This window comes from Bombyx mori, chromosome 1 (assembly GCF_030269925.1).
Source record: "Bombyx mori chromosome 1, ASM3026992v2".
NCBI lineage: Eukaryota > Metazoa > Arthropoda > Insecta > Lepidoptera > Bombycidae > Bombyx > Bombyx mori.
In genome coordinates, this window is record NC_085107.1 from 15,703,585 (window position 1) to 15,726,909 (window position 23,325).

Genomic DNA, 23,325 nt, shown 5'->3' on the forward strand with positions numbered 1-23,325 from the left:
GTGAGTGATTACCGTCGCCCATGGACTTCAGCAATGCCAGGGGCAGAGCCAAGCCGCTGCCTACCGCTTAATACTCTCCACAAACCTCTTTGAAGAAGAACATGTCATAGCGCTCGGGAAACACCGTGGAGGGGAGCTCATTTCATAGCCGGATGGTACGTGACAAGAAAGACCTCTGGAAACGCACTGTCGATGAACGCAGCAGTTCGAGATAATATGAATGAACTCTGCTCCGATGGCGGGAGGTGCGATGATAAAAAGGAGAAGAGGGGATCATCTCAAACAATCAGAGCACTCCCCATGGAACATGCGGTACAGAATACAGAGGGAACCGAAGTCCCTCCGCAGACCCAGAGGTTCCAAACGATCCGTGAGAATGGGATTATCGACAATCCGAACGGCCCTTTTCTGTATGGAGTCAAATGGAAGAAGCTGGTATTTGGGAGCCCCGGCCCAGAAATGGGAGCAGTACTCCACGCGAGGCCGGACTTGCGCTTTATAAAGCAAAAGTCTTTGTCCAGGAGTGAAGTACTGCTTCCGTCTGTTGCGGACTCCCAGCATTTTGGACGCCAACTTGGCTTTGCCTTCCAAATTACTCCGAAATTGGACATCGCTCGAAATGTCGACCCCAAGGATCCCGATACTCTCGGAAGGTTGCAGGGATACTCCTTGGAATTGCGGCGCCATGACAAAGGGGTCCTTCTTCGCAGTGAACGCGCAAACTTGTGTCTTCAACGGGTTGAATTGGCTTTATTAGCTTAGTTGAAGATTTAGTGTGGTCCGTTTTGAAGGGTCATAGCTCGTTATTCTATGCCGTCTTCTGAGACTTCCCTCAGAGACCTCATGTCTGTAAGTGAGTGGCGGCGTCCAAGTTGTAATTTTAGACTCCGGTAATCAGTAACACCAGGTGGGCCAGCTTGCTCTTCCATTTTTGTTCAAAACTTCAACAGTCAAAACTTAAGTTTGTGTCTAATTCGAATTTCCGGGGATACGCTACTTCCCTGATATGAATAAATAAAATCTTCGTCCTGAAGCTGTGGTTTGTCGTCTTTGCTGTCCGTGGAAAAGAGTAAGTATGAAATTATTTTCAGTTTAAAAACACATCTACTTAGTTATCTATATATTAATACGTGAAGCAAAAACTTTGTACACCTTTTTACAAAAATTGCGCGGACGGAGTGTGAAATTTCCCACACGTATAGAGATTATAGAGAAAGAGCTCAAAATGTTAATATTTTTTTAATTATGCATAAAAATACATTAAATCAATAAAAAAAACATTACACACACTAGGTACCGTGTATTTGACACACACACGCATGCATACTATTTGTTTATTGTCAAACTTTTTTGCCGTCTGTGATTAAATTGAGATTAAATTAAATATTGTTTGTCTTTATTAATATTTATCTAAAGGGTAATCTTTGCGAAATCTGTGATTATAAAAGTATATTAGTCTTTGAAGAGAGGACGGTCGATGGGGCAGAAAGATCCTGGCGACCACGTACTGGCAAGCGCAGTGTGGGACGGCCACCTACTAGATGGACCGACGACCTAGTAAAAAGCGCTGGGTCTCGTTGGATGCAGGTGGCAATGGACCGGTCGCACTGGAAATCTATTGGAGAGGCCTATGTTCAGCAGTGGATGGCGATAGGCTGAAATGATGATGATGATGATGATTAGTCTTTGGCAATAGAATCATAATAGTGTATGTCGGGGTTAAGCCAGGGTTCTCACACATCCCCTACTCTGTCCAGGTTCTGACCCCGGACGGAGATCGGACGTCGGGTGTAAGAGTGCAGGGGAGTCGTTTAGTGGGTGGGCCCTAAAATCCTTGGGCCCGCGATCTGCTCTCAACACCTGCAGATCGTTAAGTCTCACATACCCCGCGCGCCCCCTAGGCGCGGGGACCTCGTAGGAGGATCGGCCCTCTACCCGAAAAAAAAAAAAATGGGTTCTCACACATAAGGTCTATTACAGCGAAAATATAATACAATTATATAAAACATTAAAATTACTTGTTTATTACAAAAAGCTACGTCTTAGTTTTTACACAATTAGCCGTTTTGTGATGGTTATAGCAACTACAACTTCTTTTAAACAAACAAATGTAATTACTGCGAAACAATTCACAAAATATAGCTTAATATTCACAATACATATTTTAGTGATACATAACTCTGACATTTTTTTTTTTCAGATTTTAAAATGTATTCCAGGATAGGCTTTATTAGGCCTCGAACGATTGTAATGTTCGAGCGACGGAAACCACTGACTCTCAGATAGGCGTCTTATGAAAAAAGGTGTCATTCTGTTGTGGAGCTGAAATTTAAAATATTAAGTTTTGAAAATATAAGGTCTGTAGACGTAGCTTGATTATTAAAGATTAAACTATTTGATGATTTTAGGGTGACTAAAAGAATGTATCTAATAAAACAAAATGTAAATGTACAAACATCTTTATTTTCTTAAACCCCTATAGTATATAAATTAAAAACTATTTATTAAAATTGATCACTGTTTAATCTTATTTCGTTTTGAACTGGCTCTGATTGTGACCAATATTCCTATTACGAGTATCACAAAGCAAATAGCCACAATTACTGGTATGAGAATACTCAGCAAATTTAATGGTCTCAACAATCTTCCTTGAATCTCTTCTACAAAATTTAGCGGAAGTCTTGAAGTCTGAAACGAGAAAAAAAATATTACTAATTCTTCGCTGTATTCCTAAGTACACATTCAATGAAGGAGACAAACAATCCAATTTAAATATTTTGTATTTACCATACATGTTAAAATTACAACCCATACAACTTATTTGTGTTTTATTATAATAAATTATTGAAAAATCTAACTACATTTTGCGAGCTCCTGAGTAATTAGCATCGGCAATGTCTGCTTACAAGTACCTGGATGGTAAACGAAATAGTTGTATGTCTAGCAAGCACCGGCTCATCGCACATAACACATACCTAATGAATATGACTAACTCGGTGATACAGTAGTTAGAGCCGCTAACTGGTGTTTATTATCTATATAAGTATTATTATTAACTATATATTAATACCTATGTGAAACAAAAACGCACAGACGGAGGAGTATGAAATTTTCAACACACGCATAGAGAAAATAGAGAAGGAGTGCAGAATGTTAATAATTTTCTTTATTTATGCATAATAAATAGATTAAAACAATAAAAAAAAAACATTACACACACTACCGTGTATTTGGCACACACACGCATACTATTTGTTTATTGTCAAACTTTTCTTATTGTTTATAGTCTGCGATAAAATTGAAATCTGTGATTAAACAATATAAATAGTCTTTAACCATAGAATCATAATAATGTACAAAGTTATAATTTCAATTAATTATAGTCGAATTTCGACTACCGATGGGTCACTGGTCTATATAAGTATATATTTAAATGTATGTATCTACTTTAATTTTTGACCCATAGTACAGGGAATCCTACTTTGGGGTCAGATGACCGTGTGTGAATTTTTCCCGGTTATTATTATTATTATTATCATCTCCATTTCTTTGCAGTCGCAAATTGCAAACCAAACTAGCAAAACCGGGTGCATAATGTCAATTAGTATATCTAAACTTGAACTTGTGAATGTCGAAACTTCATTACAGTTGAAGAAAAAATATATTTTTTTCATGAGATTCAATTATGTAAAAAAAACGACTCACTTTCAACTGTTTATAATAAATTCAGTATTAAACGAATACAGCTCAGTCTGAAAAATCATATGAACCTTCGAACATGACTACTAAGATAGGTAGCAACACTTTTTTCCAGACGACTCCGAACCTCCTCCTAGGTGTCGCACCTAAGAGGGCGCATGGGATATGTGGAACTCGACGACGGAAGATGGTAAAGGCCGGGTCGAACAAGGTCAGGGCTGAAGATGGTAGAGGGCAACCCACTAAGCTTTCCTTCACGCGATCCCCGTCCGAGACAGAATTCGGATAAGGTAGGAGGTTACCGCACTTAACTCTATAACCAGACAATAGGGTGGCAATCCTCCGCTTGGAGTCGATGTGACAAAGGCACCATAAATTTGTGGTTTATTCGCTTACGTACTGGAAACTCGAGAAATGTGTAGCTCGAAGTTAACTGATATGTATGAAGAAGCATGCGTTTGCGGTTATCCTGATTTTAGTGGGTAGGAGAAATGAACGTATTTTATCGAATTGTGACGAAAAACAACCTCATTTCAATATTCGACCCGATGCATCAAAAATAACTTCAAAGAATAACAGCGGAACTTTCAGAGAAGTAAACCCGATCGTCAATCAACTATCACTATTCACTATTATTGCTAAATAACGCAAGAACTCGCTTTGTACGAGAAAACGTATTGACTTTACAATGCCCACAGCTAGATACTATGTGTTATCCTCCGTAGGTACTTATTCCGACTTATCTCCAACCGAAATTATCCGACTTATCTCCAACCAAAACGAACTCAAATTTATTTGAAAATTGTGTTTTTCTTCTACCTACGCCGAAAGTTCGGTTTTCCTCCGCTGTACAGGGAAGAAAGTGTAACTTTTCCTCCCTATGCGCATGCGCGTTAGTGTCTACGTCTGCTCTCACGCACCAAAAATTCTCCGCCATTGTTGTGCTCGGGTAATTTGCAATATTGTGTTTAGTGTAAAAGTGAAACATTTATGAACATAGCATTGGACTTAGATGATATATAAGATTTATAAGGTGCTATACTATTTATGGTGCCAATGTGATGCAAATAATTATAACAAAAAACTTCTTAATGCCGCCAGTTGCAACAAGATCGTTTAGAATACATACGATAGAAATAATTCGCCGCACAAATTCCGTATAGTAATTCCATAAGATGTGATGTATGGGCTGTCCATGTTTATGCTCGTGTTTTCGGCATTTAGAAGTAAGTTAATCACAATCACAAGAAAACACAAATCAAACAAACAGTCGTATCTCAAATCGCCAATTGTAAAATGTATAAGCAAAATTATAAAATTGTTTTGAAAAAATAAAAACTAGATGATTCTATAAATTGGTATTGTTTTTGAACTTTAAAGGGTTAAAACTTACACTGCTGCACTAATATTTAAATTTATTTTATAGCTGTGGCCTAGACTGGAGAGTGATGAAGTCTTTCGCACCTTGAATACAACATGACATGGAATCGTATTAACACTACACTCAGACTGAATACTTTATGATATTATGTACATATTTTGTGCAAATCGTATAAATAGTATGAATATAACTAAACTAGAAACATAAAATGATGCTGTTTGCAGAAATGAACAAATCGATGAGATTGATACACTTAAAATATTGTTTAAAACAAAACAAAATCTAACAATAGCAACTAAGTGTACTCCAAACCTATGTACTCGTCTAGTACGATTTTATGAAAACATACTTTTCCTAGGAGGGATATTATTCAAAATTCTGAAAAAAACGTGTTCTTTCAGCAATCTTGATTTGAAGATGAAGATTTTTTAACAACATGTCTCGTAATAATAAAATAGTTTCTCGAGAAGATCTTGCCTTGGAATGACTGGTTCAATAATAACGAAGTTCAATGCTCATTGCTTTTGTCAATGGTTTCATCTCTAAACAAACATTGACATCGTCAGCTTTCTGTTGAGTTAAAACTACGTACTTGAAACTAAACTACTACGTACTTTTGAGAACTTAATGCTTACCTCAAAATCCGAAGGAATCAATTGAAAATCAATGGCACTCAAATTTTTTTGCACTACTTAAATTAGGGACAACTATATTATCTAATTATGAGTCTATCTTTGTCTGCCTACCTCTTCAACCCAAAACAGTGGCATTAATGTAGTTTTAATATTGTCAGTGGCCACTATTCCCGAAATCGGGCGGATGAAAATATTAAACTGCGCACGCTTGGCTCCGACTACAGGAGTTCCTGTGTTCTGTAAATAATAACATTAACTTAAAATTACTGGACTCGTGGACCTTCGTGGTTATATTAAGTATTTTTTGTTTTATTACATATAGTTTTTAATAAATTATTTAAAAACCTATTTAAATAATTTTCTAAAATCAAGCTAATTTGTAATACGTAACATATAGAATTTGGAATACGTAATATAGTCGTAAGATCAGTAGACAAACTCTGCTTAATTAGATGAAGAAGTCACTTCAGTTCTAAATAATTATGTAAAATTTTAGCTTATCCAAAAATTTGGGGGAAAATGAATTTAATCATCTATCACAGATAAACAAATTAGTGAACTTTTTTTTCTGTTTTTCCGATTACAGTTCTTCTATTTCACAGCTATTGATGAACTTTATTGTTATCAATAACAAACATTAGGAAATAATTTTGTATTTTTTTTTCAAATTGTCTATAAAAAACCCTATTACAAAACTTAATACGTGAAATGAGTCTAAATCTTGAGATGTCAATGATTTTGGTCGAATTTCAATAGTTGGGCTTGCGTTAGTATTGCACTCATGACATGAAGACTTCACGCTGAGAACATCAAAGCCTACTTTGGAAGATGAGTTTGAAACTGCAAGTAGATTGAAATAATGAGTGTTCTATTTTCTACTTTAGATAGACTATGGAAGTAGCAGTACTAAATAGCTGTATCAAAGGGATTGAGATTTCTTAATGCAGTCTCCAGCTTAACTCTTGAGATACCAAATACTACACGTATTTGTGACATAAGTGATATTTATGACATAAGTTTGGAAAATAAATTAAAATCTTAAGACATTGTAGACTATGATTGAAATATTTATTTTCATTAATTCAATCAAAGTTCAATTGAACTTTTTATTTTCATCAATCATTCAAATTCTCATCATCTTACAGAGGGAATTTTCTACGATTATCAGAAAAACTTAGCGAGAATATTAAGAAACCAATGGTCGTAAACAAGTTGCTAATAATACGCATAATTTCAGGTGGTCCATGACGTTTATGCCTCTTATCTAATAAATACAAAGTAGTTGGAAGTGGTCGGGAGCGCATACATAACTAAACAGACTAACATTAATACAGGTCAAGATACTAATACATAAAAGTATCTTTTTACAACCAATAGTACGCAACTAGTTTTGATATTATCTACCAAAACTAAGCCGTATCCGCGGTTTTGTGGGAACGTAGATCGCATCTGTAAATTATGTTTAGTTAACATTCAAGTTTTCGTGAAATACATCATCATCATCAGCCCACAGTCGTCCACTGCTGGACAGAGGCCTAACCCAATCCACACCACTGAGCCCAGTCTTCGGCTCTCCTCATCCAAATCTTGCCGGTCACCGTTCCGAGGTCATCGCACTATGGTGGGTGTATGCACCCAGCATGAAATACATATTTACTAAGCGAAACGACAAATGTTTATGCTAAATATGTATTACTCTCTGTTTTCATCCTGTGCAGCGTGTAAAAGAAGTCGAAATAAACATACATACCGGTTCTATATCCAACATTATCCTGTGCTTATCTTCAACCGGGTTCATACCAACGACACCATTTCTGTATATTGGATCTGCGTATAAAAAGTGCGGATACGATAAAACCATGAAGGCGCCTGAAAAAAAGAAAAAAATAATTAAGTACAAATAATTTTCTTAAAGTTTAAACTTCTTAAATTATTCCACGTAACTGCCAATGTATCAATATCTTAAGTTTTAAATCGCTTCCGTTCTAGATAATGAACTGAACATGGCTTGCGACAAGGTAAGTAATATTTAAAATATGTGATTAGGTACTAAAGCAATATCACCGTCGACGCCCTAGACACGTCCTTACGGATCCATCAGATCCAATAACCCTAGCATTAGACACCTTTAGCTCTAACACTAGGAGTAGGGACCCTGGTTACCGTACTCGTCGAACTCGCCAAAGAGTTCGACGTGCAACCTAACCCATGCATCAGCCTGCTGAGTTTCTCGCCGGATCTTCTCAGCGGGTCGCGCTTCCGATCCGGTGGTAGATTCATTCGCGAAGCAGCTATTGAGTTGTTAGGTCTCCTTTGGAGGCGCTCGGGTAGCTGTTAGCAAATCCCACCCTTCCTGGCTGAGCCCTTGCTCGCCTACCTGCCCCGGTAAGACTGGAAAGACCTCTGGGCCACCAGTAATCTCTCAAACATAAAAAAAAGATTTAAGTCAGTGCAGCGTCAGCTGTGACATTTGAGATTGACAAGTTGCGTGAGGAGAATCACGAATCTGGGGCCCTAAAAAGATCCTTGGGTCCGCGGCCTACTCTCAACATCTGCATACCGTCAATTCCCACATACCACGCTTGCCCTCCAGACGCGCATTTTTTTTATTTTATTAGATGTGTGGACGAGCTCGCAGCCCACCTGGTGTCAAGTGGTTACTGGAGCCCATAGACATCTATAACGTAAATGCGCCACACACCTTGAGACAAAAGTTATAAGGTCTCAGTATAGTCACAACGGCTGCCCCACCCTTCAAACCGAAACGCATTACTGCTTCACGGCAGAAATAGGCGGGGCGGTGGTACCTACCCGTGCGGGCTCACAAGAGGTCCTACCACCAGTAATTACGCAAATGATAATTTTTGCGGGTTCGATTTTTATTACACGATGTTATTCCTTCACCGTGGAAGTCAATCGTGAGCATTTGTTAAGTACGTATTTCATTAGAAAAATTGGTACCCGCCTGCGGGATTCGAATACCGGTACATCGCTAGATACGAATGCACCGGACGTCTTATCCTTTAGGCCACGATGACCTCGTAGGGGGTTCGGCACTATGCCTGAAAAAAAAGAAGTAGAAGAGATGAGAAATAATAGAAATGATAATAATATTATATAATAAAAAAGTTAATTAGGATTCCGCAATAAATAATAATAATAAATAAATAACCGGGCACAAGTCACGCACGGTCATTCAGCCCCAAAATACGATTTCCTGTGTTATGGGAATCAGAGACTCATAAACATATACAATACTTTTTAATATAGATACATTTTTTTTATAGATACAACCAGACAAAGAGCAAATAAATGTATTCATCACACGAATGTTTGTGCGGGAATCGAACCACATTAAAATATAAATAAATAAGATTAATATATAAACAAGGATTGATAATCGTTGTTGGGTTTGTATTCGATGAACAGAACTGAACTTCGTTTTGAATCTGCATACTTTGTATGTATGTTGGAATGTTCGAGATTAAACTTCTATCGAACATTCAATCGGACAGCTAAAAACTATTTCTATTAAGTTGCATGCAACGCCAAAGTTCTGTAATGACTGTTTATGGTGTAGAAATCGTTTTTTCCTTTCGACTTGTCCTAATAGTTAGGCTATGTTTACTTACGAGTATTTTGCTGTAAGCAAAAACTAGGCGTATTTATATCAGTGTGGATGCAATTCATACTGTCATTATACTTCCCAAATTCTCATAAACAGGAAAAACTTATATTCTCTTTAATGTAACTTAAAAAAAAAAACAATTAAGCGTTACTGCGAAACCTCAAATTATTAATAAATCAAACCTGGCCAACAATTAAAAGCAAGGAAAAAGTTTTAGAACTTGACTTTTCCGCAAATTTTCCCTTGCAGAGGTTTCCAATGAAAATACAACACAGCAGTCGAATTATTTAGGCGTTTATTTTCGTTTAAAATCTTCCTCAGTGGAGCCTAGGAAATTTATGTATGCAGATCACATTCCGAAAAAGACTAAGGAGGACAAATTTAATATTTTTTTCAATTTAACATTGCCAAATTCCAAAAAAAATCTACAGCTTATGAGATAAAATCTTCGAGTATCTACCTACTTAAGGTAAATGTACACATAAATTTAAAATTCGACACCATTAATACAAAAGTTTTTCCTTGACGTTCTTAATATTGTCGTTTTAAATTACAAAAAAAAAAAAAATCGTCACCCTCATGGGTACACTTTTATTTGTGGAGACCGATTTAGTCTTTTTCTGGTTTTGGTCTGGCTCAGCTTGAAAACAGTAACTCCTTAAATTATTCGATATAAAAATCGATACGACAAGAAATATCAATATCATTACTTTGTAAAACTGGTTGGCGAATAATATTCTGAGATACATGAATAAATAAATAGTCCAAGCTAAGTAATTAAATACAGTTTCGGCGCGCGAGTTTTTTAATTAAAAGCATCGAATTAACCACTAGGATAGTTTAGTACTATAGTGGCACAAAGACAGCGTTTTCCGTACACTGAGAAGGCATTGGTTTTTTTAGTCATAGTATAATATTGGGCTTAGTAAAAAACGAACCAGTGGTATGATTTTTTAGACAACACAAAAAAAAAAACTGTAGGTACGTAAAGATAAGTAAAAAATCGTAAACTTTGTATCTTCGTTTCACCTCCTCCTGTGTCAAGATAAACAAGTTTCAAATAAGAAAATTAGGAGCGTCGATCTACAAAGCAAAACAAATCATGGCTATAAGACCTTCCTTTAACATTAGCAACTATAGCGTTTCGTGTAAAACATGTCAAGCGCAAATCATACACACAAGTCGGACATGTTGTGATTGTATGTAGTCGGAATAATATTGGTAGTGAATAAGAACAAATGATGAACAAATTACAATATTGTACCCTGTTGTTTTACCACGTACAGCAAGTAGAGGCTGACCTCGACACATTCCCCTGGCGGTAACAAGGCCGTGTCATGCGAAGATAGAGTGAAATTATATTCAAGGCTTACTGCACCATAAAATTGACAGCATATAAAATAATACGTAATATATCACTGAACAATGTTGTGTTTGTAATATTTCAAATTATAACAACACCCGTTAAACTCCGTCCGACCTTGACAATCGCAATTTTTTTAATTGCTGATATATATGAACGAGTTTACGATCCATCTGATGTTAAGAGGTTACCTGAGTCCATATATATATAAAATGAATACTAGGATTGAGTTTAGAGGTCTACGTTACAATTACGCTAGTTAAAATTTTGGGTATTAATTTTTTATAAAATGTTGTCAGTTCACCGTGGCAATAATTCGTGTGCATAGTTGAGCTAATGAATTCCGTAGATATCAACAACATAAATGCCGCAATCCACATTGAGATATGAGTTCTAAATCCCAGTGCGACAGTAAAACGGCTGCTCCATGCTTCAAATCGAAACGCATTCACGGCACAAATATGCAGGGATGTATGTTAGTGCCTACCTGTGCGTGTTCAAAGATGTCTCGTCATCAGTATTCGGTTTTTATTTTTTTTCCTAACTAAACTGATGGTATTGAGAGACAATATCAGCATCACCGGGCAAACCTGACGTTGTTGCTAACACGAGCCCTAGCTAGTGCCGTGCTTCGCAGAATCTACCAGCGGATCGGAAACGCGACCCACTGAGAAGAGCCGGCGAGAAACTCAATGGGCTAAGTACTCGGTTGCTACGTATGAAATCATTCTATTATCAATTCGCAGCTTAGACTAAGTTCAACGTTGAATGAAATATTAACGCTATTATTATATATACTATTAAAATATATTAACTCATTATTATTATATAAACACTAGCGTTACCCGTCCACTTCGGTGGGCATTTAAAATTAACATTATTATTTCTCAACCCCACAAGGATTCTCATTATTAACGCCCCCGCAACTGGTGTAGGGAGTCCAACACTCATACAAATATTAGCCTATCCATTAAGTACATGTATTTTCTACATGGATACCAAGTTTCAAGTCCATCGGATGCACGGTTCAGTAGTCATATTAGTATAGATATTGTGTTTCATGAAAACAGTTATTCACTACACAAGTCTCGGCTAGTCTTTATACTCTTTAAGTTTATCATTAAAATATAAGATATTTCTTCTTTTATTCACAAAGCTCAAAGGTAATGGAATCTACGACAAAGTAATTGCTTTCTAGTCTAAAGGAAACTCGACTCGAGGCGGTGAGTTTATTCACTTCATACATTTTTCTGCTGCTTCTTGGTTCTTTGATTATACTTGTACTTGGTTTTGAATTGAAAAAGTCACTAGCCATCAGAAAATTTGTTGTGTAGTTCTTTGTCTTAATTTGTTTCTTTTATTATTTTACATTGTTTATCTGTTCAATTATTTAACAATCATTCAAAGTACATTTTAGCATTCAATTTTCTGATATTGAAAGTAAATAGTAATCGTATATTTACAAGATTAAACACGTGCATTGCAAATGAATATGTAAATGATTTTACAAATGATCATGAATCGCTTCTGGCTCGCAAACTCATAGCAGTTTGGATTGAATGCAACACATGATATATTAATAATATAATCAAGTAACTTAACTAGCGTAGTGTGCTATGGTTAATGTTAACAGCAAGATTGATTTATCATGTAGGTATTTGTAGATGGATTTTATACTATCGGTATCGCTCTTGATTTAGTGGTCGTGATCATCACTTGACCACGACCACTAAGGCGACCACTTCAGGCGTTGGTGGCAAGATTTACAACACGCCGTCAATCCTCTCTGACGGCCGCCCTCTTCGAGCATTCGTGTAATGCCAATTACTGCCGCTTTTATTTGGTCAGTCCACGTCAAAGACCTGTCTTGTGACCTGGACCCTCAATGGGCCCTTGTGCCTTCATGGGCCATGTCTTGTCTGCCGTTTGAGGCACTAAAAGTATTCATCTAAATAAATCGTTTATAGCAAAAAGTGAGGTCTAGCCTTAAACGTTTGTCATCAACATCAATCATCAACAAAGGTAGCTAGTTACCTTTCGATGTCCTATGCATATAGGAAGCTACAGCACGTTTAATCATTTCAATGATTTGAAGGTCCAATGATCAAAGGACGTCTTCAAAGCAAGCCCATGTTGACATTTTGTGCATGCGAATCTGTTTGAGGGGTAGTGTATCATTGGTATGGTTTCACCTATCTATCGTAGGCACTCAATGGACAACGATCGATAGGATTAAGTACTGCGCAGTAGTCCTGAAAAGCTCTTGCGAATAAAACTAGATGAAAACAGGTCAAAGCGCTTCGTTTTGAGTTATTATCGTTATTTTTATTTAATTCCGCATCAGGCTTACAATTGTTACTGTAACTTATTAAACTATTTTGACGTACTCAAAAATTCATCAGGTCACATTGTGGTGTGTTACGCATTTGCTTTCAATTAATAATTACTTAAGAATTCTTCGGTGCCATTACTTTGGTCAAATCGAAACACTGCGTGTGGTAGGATCTCCTGTGGGTTCGCACGGGTAGGTCCCACCATCCTGCCTATTTCAGCCGTAAAGCAGTAATGCGTCAAGGAAAGCACTGAATCCAGTAAAATTAGTTTACTAACGACTTCCGCCCTTCAGTGGTCACTTCTTATTAGATTAAGACGTCTGTTTAAGAGTTTATGATCCACGTGATGATTGCCTGAGGGGATTGCGTGAGGGGATCCGTAACCCTGTACCGTTGAATAGATTAAGTGTATACGTCGGCGAATATTTATATATATTTAGATAAATTTCTTTGCTTTTAGCTGAATATGTATTTAAAGACATCTATATATTAATACGTGAAGCAAAAATGTTGTATCCCTTTTTACGAAAATTACGCGGACGGAGGAGTATGAAATTTTCCACACTTATAGAGAATATAGAGAAGAAGTGCACAATGCTAATATTTTTTTTAAATAATGCATAAAAGAAATATTAAATCAATAAAGAAAACATTACACACATTACATACCATGTATTTGACGCACACCCGCATGCATACTATTAATTGTCAAACTTTTGTTCTTGACGTCTGTGGTCAAATTGAGAATAGATTAAATATTGTTTGTCTTTGTTACTATTTTTTATAGTGTAGTCTTGGCGAAATTTGTGATTATAGAAGTATAAAATACAATCATAATAGTGTACAAACTTACAATTCCAATTAATTATAGTCGAATTTCGACTACTGCGGGACCTCTAGTATTCATTAATAAGTGATTTTAAACTATAACAACAATGTTATAAGAAACGCGGCATGAAAACATGTAAAGATTTATGATAAGACCGGATTATTATAAAATACACAAATTACGTATATATTTACTTTTTATTACATAAATATAAGAGTATGAACGTGATCACGGCCCAGTGGCGTAATGGAAGTTTCCGTAGCGGATAGACATTACAACAAGAAACTTTGAAACAAGAGAACAGTGTCTAAATTGTGTTGCACAACCGATGTCGCACCCTACAAAGCGGAAAGCAAAACCGCTACGCGGCATAAGCAGCCATTAAAATGTTTTCTATGTGTTACTAGTTTCATTTGGGTGAAGTTTTTCGATCGTTTCGTCATTATTATATACGAGAAGATAAATTTCGCTTTCAGAGTGTCACGTATTAGAGACTCGTAATTTTCATGCGATATCCGAAAATACGTAAGACCTCTTGTGTCTGGTGGTAGTACCTCTTGTGAGTCCGCGCGGGTAGGTATCACCGCCCTGCCTATTTCTGCCGTTAGGCATTATTGCTTTCGGTTTGAAGGGTGGGGTAGCCGTTGTAGCTATACTGAGAACTTAGAACTTATATCTCAAGGTGGGTGGCGCATTTACGTTGTAGATGTCTATGGGGTCCAGTAACCACTTAACACCAAGTGGGCTGTGAGCTCATCCAACCATCTAAGCAATAAATAAAAAAAACGTAAGCTCGTAGAAAATACATATCAAGGCAACAGGGTGAGACTTTATAATGATGAAAGTCAGTCAGATCTTGACGTTTGTTTACTTCATTCATCGTTATTAATTTCCGGTTAAATATAAAGAGACTTTAGATAACAGTAATAGAAGTGATTGTGTCAAATAACTCACTTAGATAAAAAATTTATTACTAAAAGCAGTGAACGTTCTGTATAGGAAGCAAATCGAATTTTCAGAGCGCAACACCAAATATGGGAAAAATGAAATTGAATGATGCAGTTTCCACCGTGTTGAGCGTCCGGAGGGCGCGCCGAGCGGGGACGGGATGTTTCTCCCTCCGCCCACGACCGACGTGCGCCATCACAAACGCAACTACAAAATTCCGATATTATGCCAATAGTGCCCTTCACGGAATTCAGCTACCAAACCTGGTATTCAATCTTAATGTTTCCGTGAATGCCTTGATTCTAGACCAACACTGACCGTTTCATTGATTATAAGTGAAATAAAGGTAAATTCTGATATTTGAGGTAGTCTAATTATTTTTAAACTAAAACATATAATAATTGATAAGCCAACCGCGCTGTTTATTTTTATGATTGCCTTTTAAATTATATAGACAATGCACTTTCTAACTTCGACCTACTTTAGGTAGCGTTCTCCCTTTTAAATTTATATTTAGATTAGTAAAGCCCGGTCACGTTGCTGAGGTCATCGTCAATCATGTGAATATTAAAAAAAAAACAATTTCGTCCTGACAACTACAAACACGACGAAAAATAAATCGGTCGAGCCGTTCTCAGGGGATGCTCAGTCAAGTATGTATCAATCGATTTTTACATTTATTGCACTTTAATAGTAAGAAAGTTTTGATAGGGTTTGCCCGGTTTCGTCTTCTTCACGAGTCGCGTGGTTGACGCGCAACAAATGAATAGACAAGCCGGTATGTTTTAAAAAGAATTATAATTTAGCAATAGAATCGTGTAATGAAATCAAACCCAATAACAATTATAAGCAAGCACTTACAGTACTTACAAACCTATGTAATTATCCCTAATTTTTGTGACGCGACATACTAGCTTGCTTGTCTATGTTGTGTGGCATTCACGAGCTCCGCCTTGAAGGGTAGGACAGACGGTTTACGATATAATTGAGATTTCAACCTCATTTTACGAGTTCTAATTTTAGCTGTCCGTGTGAACACAAAGTTGCTATATCTACGTATTCGAAACCATGGAAATTGTAAAATGGACTGAATAAATGACAAAAAAGCGCAAACTTTCACTGTTTTTAAATGGAAACTACTGTTATAAAATACACACTTATAACTGGTTAATTAATTGAACTTGAAACTTTAGCATTAGAAATTTAATTCTGTTAAAATCGGCTACGAGTATAACGTCATTCTTAGTACATGTGTGAAGCATATTGGCTAACATAGGCGCGTTTCCGTTATGATCATCGAGTGACTTCGGGTAAACATTGTATCATGCTTCTCGTGACGCATCGCGCCGCTTCGCATTATACGAAATAAATATTACGAAGAAATAAATATGTATATGAAATAAAAGTAATGTTTAAGTATATTCTGTTAGACTAAGGTAAGGGCAGTTTGAGAATGATGTACTACATAAATCATATGATTTTATCTATACTAATATATAAATATACAGTGGTTTTCACGGATGTTCCGTTATAACTACTGAACTATGCACCCGATTGACTTGAAATTTTGTATCCATATAGAAATTACATGTACTTAATAGATAGGCTAATATTTATAGGAGTGTTGGACTCCCTAATAATAAAGACAATAAATAATAATGTTAGTTTTAAATGCCCAGCGAAGCGGGCGAGTACGGTTAGTCGCTAGTCGGCTAGTCGTGTATATGGTAAGTATAGTTAGAGCACGCGTATATAGTAAGTATAGCTGCGTTTTTTTTTTATTACTTAAATGGGTGGGCGAACTCATGATCCACTTGGTGTTAAGCGGTTACCGTGGTCCATAGACATCAACAACGTAAATACCGCCACCCGCCTTAAGAGATGAGTTCTGAGTCTCCGTTTTTATACTAGAACGGCTGCCCCACTCTTAAAACCGAAACGCATTACAGCTTCACGGCAGAATAGGCAGAGTAGTGGTATCTTACCCGTGCGTTCTCACAAGACGTCGTATGTTATTCTTACACCGTGAATGTCATTCGTCAACTTTTGTTAAATACGTATTTCATCAGGAAAACTGGTACTTGACTGCGGGATTCGAATACGGGCAAAGTCGCATCGCTAGATACAAATAGAACTGGCGTCTTATCCTTTAGGCCATGACGACTTTAAAATTATATAGGCTTCTTTTATTTTAAATATTTTTTACGGTATTCGCGAGCCGTAGACAAGAAAAAACTACTTTTACCGTTTAATCTTGCGTTTTGTAATTGTATTATCTTCGACGTTTCGAATACCTTAAAGTTTTATTTGTCACGGACGACCGAGGTTGTTATTCGACGACATTTGAGTACTCTGTTAACCGTTTTCCATCCATGATTTTTCTAAAAAAATTTATTCTGGACTTTCATGTTTCACTTCACACAAAATGAACTAAAATTATTTTGCTTGAATTGAGTTTAAAATTAAAAAAAAAAGAATGAAAACAAATTCGTAATTTTACTATTTTTTTGTTTGTTTGGATGCGTAGGTATATTATGCGTGAACGTGCTTACCTGAACAAATAAGGGTATCGGAGTCTACAGAGACCAAATGAATTTTAGTTTGACAATTTTGTGTGCTAAGAGGTATTCAAATTTTTTTTAAATCATTCATAATCTAGATAGAGTGTATCGATATCAGACATATATAAATACAATTCGAATAAAACGCGTCATACATTTTATTCGTAAAATTTCAGTTCTTACAGATTGCTTTTTTTACTTTCTTCATAAAGCATTTTGACAGACAATTTAATAATAACTAATTAAAAAACGTACCTAAAACGGTCGCGTAACCAAATACCTTGAAGTTGAAAGGTCAAAGTTCAAATTATTGTTTATTTGGAATTAATATCGCTATGAGCTTCGATGACCGCATAAGCACAAAGACCGTGACCTAACTAACTAATAAACTAAATAAATAAATGATATATTATATTATACTAAAATTTTCAATCAGAAAACTTGTGAGCGGGTTAAGTAGGGGTATCCGTTTTGTTCATAGCATTACAGCGACGGTAACCACTCATAATTAGAAGTGGCTATACGATTGCTTTCGATGGTAAATAATAAATTTCAAAGAGAAAGAGCCTACATCCGATCTAACAAATGGTCACCAATTAATAATATAGCATTTATAAAATCGCGGATTTTAATTTACTTCACCTACATATCAAATCCAAAGTAAGCACAAATATACGATTATTATATCCATTTTTCTTGCCAATTCGATGCAAACGGACCAATATTACTTTGATGCTAAGGTCGAAAGTTACTGTTAACTCAGCGGTAGATTGTGTATCGCCAGCTTCCACTATTGCCTTTGATTCGTCGTTGCTTACTTTAGTTTTCGGGCGACCATGGAGCTCATTTTTTAGATCAACATTTCCAGATCGGAAGCGTTCAAACCGACAGCAAGTCGTGCGTTTGCTTGTAGTGTTCACTCCGTACACGTCATTATTGTTGGGAGACGTTTGTGCGGAATTGCCACCGCGACAGAACTCTTATTCCACAATTACTCGTACTAGTGGTCCCGCAGTAGTCGAAATTCGACTATAATTATTAATTGATATTATAAGTTTGAACATTATTATGGTTATATTGTCAAAGACTATATTATATATATACTTATATTATACTATACTTCTATTATCACAGATTTTGCCAAGACTACACTATAGACAAATAATATTAAAGATAAACAATATTAACCTATTTTCAATTTGACCACAGTTTTTGACAAACTAAAGTTTGACAATAAACAAAGAGTATACATATATACATATGTGTGTGTGTGACAAATTCATGCCAGTGTAATGTTTTCTTTATTGATTTAATGTATCTTTTATGCATTTTTTTTTTAATATTAGCATTGTGCACTCTTTCTCTATATTCTCTATAAGTGTGGGAAATTTTATATTCCTCCATCCGCGCAATTTTCGTAAAAAGGGGTACAAAGTTTTTGCTTCACGTATTAATATATAGATTTTTATCGTGTTCATATTGATGAGAAAAATGCAAATGTAGTGAAAACAAAACACTAATCAATAAACAAATGACTGAATCAGAACATACAATTCCATACTTCCAAAATTATTTTCATTTGAATTTAGAATTTATTGTAACCTATAACATAAATTACGTTTGTCAAATGGCCTGTATTGTAAAACAGTAACTTCATAGGTAATGACTTATTATTACTATAATATATCATATATGTGACGTTCTCCTAAAAATTACTAATCCCTAAAACATTCCTGTCGTTCACAGAAAAATAACAAGCACAAGAATGAGATACTTACGCTCATTGTTTTTATTATTATTTCGCAATTGTTGAGTTGCGAATGTGTGAGATAGATTGTTGTTTATTTAAAGAAAAACTTGATAATCTATAGTTAGTAGTGATATTGCTCAAAGAATGTTTGAACCATGATTGTGATGACTAGGCCACACGTGAAAACGTAAACAAAACACCTCATTATATCTACTCGCATATTGATTTTGTTATTACTTAAACACGTGTCGTTCTTAAATACGATTGACATTTAATAAATGTAAATGAATTTATAAACAGAAAAGCAAATTGTTTGTAGTTTTAAATTGAATAGACAAATTATAGAAATATAGAAATCGCAAAGTCAAGCGTTTCTATAGTAACTCAAAGGCATTTGAATTAACAGTGCATTAAAAGACATCGTGACCTAAAGCGAAATTGTTTTCTAAGTCGTCTAGATTAAGTCTATTTTTTTAATTCCCGGAGAGTGACAAACGCCTGCGTAGAACGAGACGCGTCTGGACACGAGAGCCAGTGATCGATTTTACATCTCTTCAGGATGTCGTAATTCATTGCGTTGGAAAACTTTAACTTTATGATGGATAAACATACCGAAAAGAGGAATCAGAGGAATCAGTCGGAATGGGTAGACGGCTGAATATCTTTTCATATATTACTTTAGTGACGTCAAAGAGGCAGACTGCATTAAGCTGCGCTTTAAAAAGAAACATCAGGAATCTTATTAAAAGATATTGCATAACATATTAGTTTTGTTGCAACAGAGACTCCTGTAGTGAACAGTTTTCGGAGTTTGCATATTTTTCCAAAGGACATTCGTAAAAGCAACCCTTTGATAATTTATTAAGTAGCTACAAGTGTGTTATGCCACACCGAACATTGTGAGGATAATGTCAGTTTACCTACAATATTCAAGCATGTAGCACTACAACTGAGTTTACTTAGACTATGGTATTATAGAATTATTCAAAATCATTAATCTTTTTTTGGTTGGCTGGGTTTTGGTTGGCTTGGTTGGTTGGCTTAGATGGGTGAATGAGCTCACAGCCTAGTATAAAGTTGTTACGGGAGCCCTTTTTTTCCTACCTATTCTAGTAGCCTCGAGGGGTTTTTCGAGATTCACCGAGCTAGTAGGTGAGCTCACGGGGCTCAAGCCGAGAGTGTTGCTAACACTGGCCCTAGGAAGAGCAGTGCTTCGCAGAATCTACCACCGGATCAGAAACGCGACACACAGAGAAGATCCGGCGAGAAACTCAGTGGGCTGTGTCTATGGGTACGGGAGCCCATAGACATCAACAAAGTATGTAAATTCTGCCACTCATCTTGAGATATGTATTCTACGTATCTGTTTTATAGTACAATGGCAGCCGCACCTTTCAAGCCAAAACATATTACTGCTTCACGACAGAAATAAGCACCAATATTTTGTCAGAAACATATCAATGTTTCTTCTTCATTGCTAGTACCTTCAACATGGTAAAGTTTCAATATGAATCTGAAAAATGATATTCGAACGTAGAGAAGGCGAATCTACTGATCAAACTATTCAAAAGATACCGAACACAAAGCTCTGTTCTTTCACAAAACGAAGTGCTGAAAAAAAGGGGCTAAATGCATGTTGAGTAACGCACTTTGATCCCTTTCTGTAGTTAATTAGAATGAATATTGACTGTTGCAATTTAAACGATATAAGTCCTTATTATTATTATTATTATTATTATACTCGTATATAAACATTATAAAGCATGTAAGCGAAGATTTGATTTTAAAAACAAACATTCCTTCGTATGATCGGTTTTTATTTAATAGTCGAATCATATCTATTCTACATTTCAGAATATTTTCTCCTCTGATCCTCAATAGATTTAGGATTTATGCGTTACTTACACATTTGATAACTTTCCGAGCGAGAACCTTAATAACGAATTAAGTATTGATATAAATAAATAAGAAACTTTTAAAAACATTTAAATAAAACTTCTTTTAAGATATCTAAAAACCTAAGGATACTGTACATTACGTCTTCTAAAAATATAATAGCTATATATTTATATATATTTAGCTGACCCGGCAGACTTCGTAGTGCCTCAATCGATAAATAAAATACCTAAAATTTTGTATAAAATAAACTTAAAACAAACAAAAGGAATCCTTCCGACGGGGGACACATCTAAAGAAAACCAAAATTGTTATTTTTATTTAATTCCGGGCATTTTTATATTTATCTACCTTTTAAACCTTCTCTGGACTTCCACAAATAATTCTAGACCAAAATTAGCCAAATCGGTCCAGTCGTTCTCGAGTTTTAGCGAGACTAACGAACAGCAATTCATTTTTATGTATATAGATGGGTGACCCTTAATATTTTATTTAAGCGCCTCCGAAGGAAACGCATCAGCTGAGGGGCAGCTGCTTCACGAATGCATCTACTAATGGACGAGAAGCGCGATCCGCTGAGAAGAGCCGGCGAGAAACTCTACAGGCCTAGGCTCATGTATGGTTTCGGTTAGAGTTCGACGAGTACGGCGACCAGGATTGCTATGCCCGCTCCTGAGGGAACTGCAGGCTTCGAAGTTGGTCGACGACGGTGACTGGTTCCTCCGTGGGCCGGAGTCAGGGAAGCGACTTATATTTCACGTCTTAAGGTGGATGGCGGCATACACATTACGATCTTTATGAGTTCCAGTAACCACTTAACACCGGCTCGTTCACCGGTCTTTGCAATAAGAAATCAAATACTAGGTATATTATATAGGCTATTATAGATACTAGTGGTCCTGCAGAAGTCGAAATTCGACTTTAATCAATTGAAATTTAATGTTTAAGCATTATTATAGTTCTATACTTATGTAATATAATCACAGATTTCGCCAAAACTAAACTATACATAAAAAATAATAAAGACAAACAATATTCATCTATTCTCAAATTGACCACAGACTTTAAACACTAACAAAAGTTTGACAATTGACAATAAACAAAGAGTATATTTTTATATAGGTGTTGTGTCAAATACATGGTAGTGTGTGTAATGTTTTCTTTATTGATTTAATGCATCTTTTACTCGTATGCATTATTTTTAAAAAAAAATTAGGATTGTGTAGAGAAGAAGTTCTCTATATTCTCTATAAGTGTGGAAAATTACATACTCCTCCGTCCGCGCAATTTTCATAAAAAGGGATACAAAGTTTTTGCTTCACGTATTAATATATAGATAAACTATTTATTTTCTAACTATTTAGCTATTTAACTATTAGTAGAAAAAGTATTTTCTACGTATTCATTTCGCGCTTTTTGTTATCGTTATATTATTTTCGACATTTGAATGCTTTCCAGTTTTCGTGTCGGTCGTCCGTGACCACGAAAACTAAAGTAGAGCTTATAAACATTAAGCTCGTTTTATTAGTGAATCGAAAAAACTCCGCCACGATAAAGATTTATACGACAGCGCGACAGATTCGTTGCCGATTCATTTACCGACTCTATTTCTTAGAAAAAGTTAGGGAACTGTTTTCAAGAACGTTTACTTTTTGAATATTAAATGAGACCTGCGGTCATTTTAATTTCGTGTTTTTCCCTACTTTATCGCTAGGAGGTTATTTTCAACTAGGCGCGGATCGATAAGTGAGCTCACGGGGCTCAACCTGCGAGGACTTACTAGCACTGACCTTAGCAAAGACCAGTGCTTCGCTGAATCCGGTGGTAGATTCAGCGAAGCAGTGGTCGGAATCACCAACCAGTGAGAAGATTTGGCGAGAAATTCATTGAGTTGCGCCTATGGGCTAGGTTGTAACGTCGGTAGACGATTTCTTGACAGTAATTATTGCGAAGTTTTGTAGAAGACTCTGAGCAAATAGGTGACATGCTTGGATTCTTCTCTTTTCATATTTTATTTTAAATTTGATGTCAAACCCAAATATAGACATTATTAACATAAAACGCATGTTTACTCTATTGAACGCTGCGTAGGGTCACTACAGAGCCAAAATTCAATTTAGAATCATTGTTTGTGAAATATATGAAACAAAAATTCTATTACCCTTTAATATGGTCGGCTTGGAATACTTTTATATAATTCATTTGCTTAGATATTTATTTCTAGTTAACACTAGTATTATGTTGTATGACTACACCTTTTTAAATAAATAAACAACAGCCTACAAGTTGCACCAAATGCTAT

The 23,325-nt window shown here is 36.0% G+C and overlaps 1 protein-coding gene across 1 annotated transcript in view; it reads right to left on the reverse strand.

Moving 5' to 3' along the window:
• Positions 1-2,443: 2,443 nt before the first annotated feature.
• The window catches only part of LOC101742423 (sensory neuron membrane protein 2), a 53,323-nt gene continuing 32,441 nt past the window's right edge, over positions 2,444-23,325 (reverse strand). Inside the window, exons 7-9 of the mRNA XM_004933154.5 lie at positions 7,466-7,584; positions 5,827-5,952; positions 2,444-2,688 (exon numbers count right to left, since the gene is read on the reverse strand). Of these exons, the coding sequence (XP_004933211.2) occupies positions 2,515-2,688; positions 5,827-5,952; positions 7,466-7,584 (419 nt within the window). The 3' untranslated portion in view covers positions 2,444-2,514. The remainder of the gene's footprint in view (positions 2,689-5,826; positions 5,953-7,465; positions 7,585-23,325) is intronic.